General features: G+C 57.6%; 1 protein-coding gene across 1 annotated transcript; it reads left to right on the forward strand.

The window, feature by feature from the left end:
• The first annotated feature begins 1,171 nt into the window (after positions 1-1,171).
• Positions 1,172-7,149, forward strand: STYXL2 (serine/threonine/tyrosine interacting like 2). The gene is made up of 5 exons (XM_049776428.1): positions 1,172-1,278; positions 1,746-1,840; positions 2,770-3,001; positions 3,522-3,739; positions 4,568-7,149. The coding sequence occupies exons 1-5, from the start codon at positions 1,172-1,174 to the stop codon at positions 7,147-7,149; spliced, it is 3,234 nt and encodes a 1,077-aa protein (XP_049632385.1).
• The last annotated feature ends 407 nt before the right edge of the window (positions 7,150-7,556 follow it).

Genomic DNA, 7,556 nt, shown 5'->3' on the forward strand with positions numbered 1-7,556 from the left:
CGTCACCCTGCACACAGCAGGGCCCCCCACCCAAGGCTGTCTGCATGTGAGCCCATCTCAGAACCCCAAGATCCCCTACAACTCCTCTTGTGTTTTTGGTATTTTTCGGGTCACACTTAATGGTACTCCTGGCTCTGTGCTCAGGAATTACTTCTGGCAGGTTCAGGGGACCATATGGGATGCTGGAGATCAAATCTAGGTAAGCCTTGTGCAAGGCAAATACCCTCCCTACTGTACTATCGCTCTGGCCTTCCCAAACTAATTTTGACAGCAGGGAGAAACCAAGGCCAAGTTGGCTCTCTGAACCTGCCAGTACACATGGACGGTGAACAGGTCTCCTGAGACTCGCAAGGCCTACCTCACATCCCAAGATGCACCCTATCTTATGGGAGAGCTGCCTGGCAGGGCAGGGGTTAAGCATGGCTGGCCTTGGGGTCTGGGTCCCCAACTGCATTCCTCCCTGGCCAGCAGGCCAGTGCTAAATTTAGCCCAGAAGGATGGTTTCTGGTTACAACTAACCCAGCCCTGGGGACCCAGTGAGAGAGAGAGTCAGAGTTGGGAACACGCTGCCTTCACTGTCCCCTCATCGTCCCTCATTGTCCTTCATCGCCACCCCTCACCACCCTACAGGCCCGAGGCAGACAGAGAAGAAGGTAAGGCAAGGCAGTGGGGGTGGGGGTGCCCCAGTCCCTCACCTGGTCCTGGGGTACGGGTGACTGGGCTGGTAGGAGGGGACAAGCTACAGGCCTCAGAGACACAGAGAGAAGCTGGTTTGGTCTCATCTGGCAAAGACCAGTTTATGGATGTATGTATGTATGTCAGCATGTGTGGGCAGGTACACTTGTAGAGTTTATGTATATATATATATATATATGTTTATATATGAATATAAGTGTATGTAATAAGAATATGTATAAGCATAAGAGTATACATGTAAGCATGTGTTTAAGCATTGTCTGGTCCAGCCACGAATGTATGTAAGCAATTTTGGGCACGTGTTCATGTGTGTATATATGTGTACATGTTATGTGTGCTAAGCATGCGTCAGTGGCCTGGCCATGAGCATGGGCTAAACACATGGCCCTCCCTGTGGATCCCTTCTTCCCATTTAGGGCTATGGCTGGCCCCTCCCTCACATTCTCACTGCCTCTTCCTCCTCCATCAGGCTGTCATGGCAACTGGTGGGTCCCGAGAAGAGGAGCAGGTAGTCCCTCATGAGGAGGACAACGGTGTGAGGGCGGTGCAGGCTCGGTACCTGCGGAGCCCGTCCCCCAGCCGGTCAGTATGCACTCAGCCCCACACCCAGTACTCACGTCTCCAACCTACTCACTTCCAACTTTCCCCAGGGCATGGCTCTAGCAAGGAGCAACTGGGCACCCAGTCTGTGGTGGTCAGGGCTGGGGTTAGAATGACCGGTGGGGGATATGGAGTGGTCCACAAAAAGAAATGGCTGAACTTAGAAAAATCCGAGGAGGCTTTCAAGAGAAGATGGCACTTGAGTTTAAACCTTGTAAGCTGACCAAATTGGCGCTTGTCTCCCAGGCATTGGACTGGTAGATCTGGGATTGTAAGAGCAAAGGGTGGGAAGAGCCGAGGCCCACAAGCCCAGGCCCAGGCCTTGAAGTAATTTTGCAGTGGGGATGCATTTTTGCATCCAGGGTTAACCATTGTGGCTGTCAACAAGGCCGGAACCTCGATTCAGGTGCCACCCAGAACGTCCCCCTGATGAACTCCCCCTCTTACAGGTACTCAGTGGTCTCTGATGCAGATACCGAGAGCATTTTTATGGAGCCCATCCATCTCTCCTCAGCCGTGGCTGCCAAACAGATCATCCAGGAAGGTCTGCGGGTCCCAGGAGAGCCAGAGGGCAGGGGAGTGGGTGATGTGGGGGGAGCAGTACACCAGCTGACCACCAGAGGACAGTTCCACTCTCGTCTGGTTTTCCACTTCACCTGCCTGGCTGGGGTCCGAGGGGGCTTATTTTACTGGCCTGATGAGGAGTAAGGGTGGAGGGATCAGACGAGTGCTGGGGATTGAATCACTCTTTCCAGATTTAAACAAACCAGGAATCTGTGCATAAAGTCTTTGGAGGTGAATTCTGAGAGGGGACAGTATAGGGGTGGCATGATTTTGGGATTTGGAGGGACGGGGTAGACCCTTCATCCTGTGAAAGGTCAGAGCTGGTGCAGGCAGGGTGTGTGTGTGTGGCTCCAGCCCAGGGCCTCCTTCCCTCCTCGCTCCCTTTCACTCTTTCTGACCCTCCTCTTGTACAAAGGAAGCATCCCAACACCCCACCCCAATTTGATAAAGTGGGGGAAGGTGGAGCTGAAACTAAATTCACTTGGAGCCTGGCTCGCTTTACCAGTTGTCCCAAAGCCCCTTCCCCATGATTTCCTAAGGGATATCACAAAACCCTTTGCCATCGGCCGGGGAATGAGTCGGGGAGTGGGGGGGACACATCAGAATGATGGCCGGGTGTGGAGGTCTGGGTGTAGAGGCATCCAAAGAACAGGGTTCCTGAGGCCAGTGATTGGAGCAGCTTCTGTGCAGGGGTCATTCGGGGTGCAGAAGATTCCCCTGGGGCAGCTGTTGGCAGAACAAATGGGAAAGATGCTGACTGGCCTCCATTTTGAGAATTTTGCTGCTGCTGATCCATCCAGGATGGTGCAGCCCCCTGAACTAGGGACCCTGAATGTCTATTCTGGCTGGTCCTACCCCCTCCATTCCCTTCCACTGAGTGCTGCCTGCCCATGCCCCCCCCCCCCCCAGAGCTGCCTACGAGGGTGCCTGGGGCCGAGACCGAGTGGCCAGGGCTGCTGGAGTCGGCTGAGCAGCTCCTGGTGGAAGATCTGTACAACCGCATGCGCCAGAAGCTAGATGCACGCGGCCCGCATCACACACCCTGTGTCCTGGACCTGCAGCGTGCGCTCACGCATGACCGGTGCCAGGCACCCCGCAATGAGGTGGACGAGGTGTGGCCTGGTGTCTTCATTGCTGAGAAGTGAGTCTGGGGGAGCCACGTCGCATCCAGCTCTCACAGTAGCTTCAGCACGCGTGGTCCACTGCCCCATCCAGCCCATGACATCCATCCCAGGCACATGGGGACATTCGGAGACTTGAATCTCGTTGATTTTTTTTTATGGGGTCACATTCAAGCAGGGCTCAAGCTGACTCCTGTCTCTGTGTTCAGGAGATCACTACTCTTTGTGCTCAGGGGACCCTATAGCTATATTGGGGAATAGAACCCAGGTCAGCTGCATGTAAGACAGGTGCCTTCCCCACTGTCCTGTGGCTACAGCCCCAAGGTAGCTGAGGGGTTTTCAAAGACACATCTGGGGTGTGGAGCAGTGAGGATTCTCTTGTACTGCCCTCCCCTTGCCCGGCCCTGCCCACGTACCTTCTCTCTCCCTCTGTGTCCCAGTCCGTGGCTATTTGCATGTGATCAGGATCCTCAGGAGCAAACCCCCACAACCCATCTTTATGAGACCTCCTCTGGCTCTGACTCTGCCTCCCCACCCCAGGAGCGTGGCTGTGAACAAGGGGCGACTGAAGAGGCTGGGAATCACCCACATCTTGAATGCCGCACATGGCACTGGCGTGTACACGGGCCCCGAGTTCTACACGGGCCTGGAGGTGCAGTACTTGGGGCTGGAGCTGGATGACTTCCCCGAAGTGGACATTGCCCAGCACTTCCGGAAGGCCGCAGAGTTCCTCGACGACGCGCTGCTGACCTACAAGGGTACGGCGGCTGTTGTGGGGCCCCTCTTGTGCGGAGGGAGAAGTGTGTGAATATGTGTGAGTGTAAGAGTATAAGTGTGGGGCCTGGAGAGATAGCACAGCGGCGTTTGCCTTGCAAGTAGCCGATCCAGGACCAAAGGTGGTTGGTTCGAATCCCAGTGTCCCATATGGTCCCCCGTGCCTGCCAGGAGCTATTTCTGAGCAGACAGCCAGGAGTAACCTCTGAGCACCACCGGGTGTGGCCCCAAAAAACAAAGAAACAAAAAAAAACAAACAAAAAAAAGAGTATAAGTGTGGTAGTCAACCAGGTTCAATTTCTGGCATCCCATATAATCCCCTGAGCCTGCCAGGAGTGATTCCTTAGCACAGAGCCAGGAGTAACCCCTCACCACCTCCGGCTGTGGCCCCCCAAAAACAAACAGAAGAGTGTGTATATGAGTGAGTGTAAGTACATGTGTGTATGTGTGTGTGTGTGTGTGTGTGTGTGTGTGTGAGAGAGAGAGAGAGACAGAGAGAGAGATAGAGAGAGAGATAGAGACAGAGAGAGACAGAGAGAGACAGAGATCCTTTCTGGAAACATCACCCATCAACCTCCTTCTTTCCCTCCTGGCTTTTCCCTTTGTCATTCTGGGCACGGGCTGGGTGTAGGGCTCCTCCAGATAATCTTGGGGGTATCCTGGCCTCACCCGCTGGAGCTGGGGCCATAACTCGGGGCCTTGTACCATTTCCCATCTGTCTTCTCCCAGTCATGCTGCCCACAGTGGGGTTCTGTCCTGGGGGCCACTCGGGGTCTCTGGTCCCCGAGCCTGAGCACAGTGTCTGCCTGCAGGGAAGGTGCTGGTGAGCAGTGAGATGGGCGTGAGCCGCTCAGCAGTGCTGGTTGCTGCCTACCTTATGATCTTCCATGGCCTGTCGGTCCTGGACGCGCTGCTGACCATGCGCAGGCGGCGGCCCGTGCTCCCCAATGACGGCTTCTTGCACCAGCTGCGCCAGCTCCAAGAGCAACTGCTGGACGAGCGCGATGAGGAGGACTCGGGGAGCACAGCAGGCACCGGTGTGCGGGTACTCACGGTGCAGGAGGTGGACGATGCGGGCAGTCAGCTAAGTGGCCTGTCCCGTGCCACCCGGGCCCTCGGGGGTGACGAGGAGGAAGAGGAGGAGGGCTGGGCACAGGGCAGGAACCCCCAGCAGGAACCCTCCACTGAGCCCCAGGATTGGGAGAAAGTGGAGGAGGAGGAGGAGGTCAGGGAGGATGGAGTGGAGCATATCATCCGTGAGTGGCAGAGTCGCAATGAGCGGTACCAGGCCCAGGGGCGCCACAGGTGGGGCCGGGAGGAGGAACAGGAGGAGGAGGAGGAAGAGGAGGTGCTGGAAGGCTCCAAAGGCTCCACATTGAGGACCCGCCGCCGCCGCCGCCTCACTCTGCGTGAGCAGAGCAGCACCGAGAGTACCAATAGCCACGAGCTTGGGGTGCAAATGCAGCGGCTGGAGACAAGCAAGTCCCAGCCCAGATGGAGGCCCCGATGTGACTCGGAGTCCTTGAGCAGCACCTGGGACTCCTGGAACCAGCAGGAGGAGACGGCCTGGGAGGCTGGGAGCCGTGTGGGGTCAGGCAGCGAGGACAGGGCCAGTATGTGCTCCGAGCCCAGCTCGCTGAGCAGCTTCTGCAGCAGGAATAGGGACAAGCTGACACCTCTGGAGAGGTGGAAGATCAAAAGGATCCAGTTTGGCTTCCACAAGAAGGATGCGGAGGCCGGTGAGGGTGAGGGTGAAGGTGAGGTGGATGTGGCGCGGGCCCAGGCACCCAGTCCCAGCACCCTGTCGGCCTATCAGGCCTGGAAGCTGAAGCAGCAGAAGAAAGTAGGTGGCGAGAGGCCGGCCGAGGTGGCAGAGCTGGGCCAGGCTGAGGATGTGGCCTCGGCCAAGAAGAGGCAGCGGCGGCTGGAGCTGCTGGAGAGGAGCCGGCAGAACCTGGAAGAGAGCCAGTCCCTGGGCAGTGGTCAAGGGGTCAGCCTGGGGCCCGGGGGTACCCTCCCCCTGTCTGCCTTCCGCACTGCCACCACCAATGACGGGGACACGGTGTCTGTTCTCAGCTCCCAGAGCTGCAGCAGTGGTGGTGACAGAGGAACACCACTACCCAGCCTGCAGGTGGGGCCTGGGGACACCGTCTCCCTCGCCAGCATCCAGAGCTGGATTGCCAGTGTGGTGAGCGAGACGCTGGCCCAGAAGCAGAATGAGTGGCTCCTAGGCTCCCGGCCTGGCTCGCAGGCTGGAGAGGATGCCCAGTCGGTGCTCAGTGGCTCCTCCCTGGCCAGCTGCCCCCGGCCCCCCTGCCCAGGCCGACCCCAATGGGACACAGGCTCCGTGCTGTCCTCTGTCTCCACGGACACAGCCTCGGCCAGCTCCAAGGCCCAGGGCCAGCCCACCAGCAAGCCCTTCTACAGCCTCTTTGCTGATGATGTGGACCTTCGGGCACTGGGCCGCAAGGAGCAGGAGCAGCAGGAAGAGCTGAGGGAGAAAATGTCCAAATATGAGCTGGAGAAAGTGGCTTCAGGCTGCAAACGCAGCTCCCTGTTCAAGAAAAAGAAGAAGGCACAGGATGCGGCAGATGCGGGGGACGCCGGGGACAGTGGGGACGGGGACACTGACAGTGCCATAGGGAGCTTCCCACGATCCTCCAGCAGCTCTTCCCAAAGAGAAATGGGGACAAGTGTGAACCAGTGGCTCAGGGACCTGGGCACCAAGAGCAAGTCATCGCTTCCACTGCCACCATTCAGTGATTTTTCGGGAAGCTCCCAAGGCAAGTCCAGCAGGTCATCGCTGTTCCGGGAGACACAGTCCACATCGTCCAATTATAAGTTCTCCCAGTCCCAGGCTGAGGATACCGACAGATCCAGCTACTGTGAGGCTGACGGTCGCTCCGTCAGGACCACCTGCCGGCGGGAGGCCACATCCAGGTCCGAAGGAGCTCAGAGCCACACTTTCTCCAAGTGGGTGCTCAGCGAGGCGGCCAGCTCCCGTGAGAGCAGCCCCGAACCCTACTTCTTCCACCAGACCCCTGAAGCCTCGGAAGGGGAGGAGTCCCCAGAGCTAAGGTCTGGACAGCCCATCTGGGCCAGCGCCAGTGAGGAGTTCTCCCAGGAGCATTCAGCAAAGTTTGGGGCCCGGAGAAGTTTCACCCAGAGTTTTGCACGGGCTGGGGAGGAGGAAGAGAGCAAGCGGTGGGAACAGAGCGAGGACCAGAGATTTGCGTCCAGGAGGCATCACCAGCGGCGGCAGAGTACCAGGAGGGAGGAAGAAAAAGAGGAGGAACAGGAGGAGGAGGAAACCGATGATGAAGCCATCATCGCAGCCTGGAGGCGGAAGCAGGAAGAAACCTGGACACGGCTACAGAGGAGGAGGAAGGATTAGGGGTTAGCTGGGAGTGGGGCGCACACTGAAGTTTGGAGGACAGAGACACAAGGAAGATTGAGGGCAGGGAGGGTCAGTGGTATCATCTTTGGTGGTCCCAAAACCCTCCCAGCTTTGTTGCTAAACTCCTGGCTTGGTGCTCATCAACCTGGAGGGGGGACTTGGGGTAAGGTCATTCCAGTGTCCCCCCCTACCTAGAACCCCCTGTTCTGTGCCATCTACCCCAAGTCCTGGCTTTTTTCTCACCCCTGGACCCTCATTAAATGAATCTGGGCTTACACTCGGCCCTTGGTTCTACTTGCGCTTTGCTTCCTCATTCTCCACATGGTCAGGATCCAGCCTCCCTGGGTACCTTGAAAATCATGTGCACAGATAACCGTGTGTCCCCCTCGCCCCGTGGCCCAGGC

Source organism: Suncus etruscus, chromosome 7 (genome assembly GCF_024139225.1).
Source record: "Suncus etruscus isolate mSunEtr1 chromosome 7, mSunEtr1.pri.cur, whole genome shotgun sequence".
Taxonomy (NCBI): Eukaryota; Metazoa; Chordata; class Mammalia; order Eulipotyphla; family Soricidae; genus Suncus; species Suncus etruscus.

Coding starts and splice junctions, on each gene's coding strand:
- STYXL2 (XM_049776428.1), top strand. CDS start 1,172: ATGGCAACTGGTGGGTCCCGAGAAGAGGAGCAGGTAGTCCCTCATGAG. Junction 1,841..2,769: donor CAAACAGATCATCCAGGAAG/GTCTGCGGGTCC, acceptor CCCCCCCCCCAG/AGCTGCCTACGAGGGTGCCT. Junction 3,002..3,521: donor GGTGTCTTCATTGCTGAGAA/GTGAGTCTGGGG, acceptor TCCCCACCCCAG/GAGCGTGGCTGTGAACAAGG.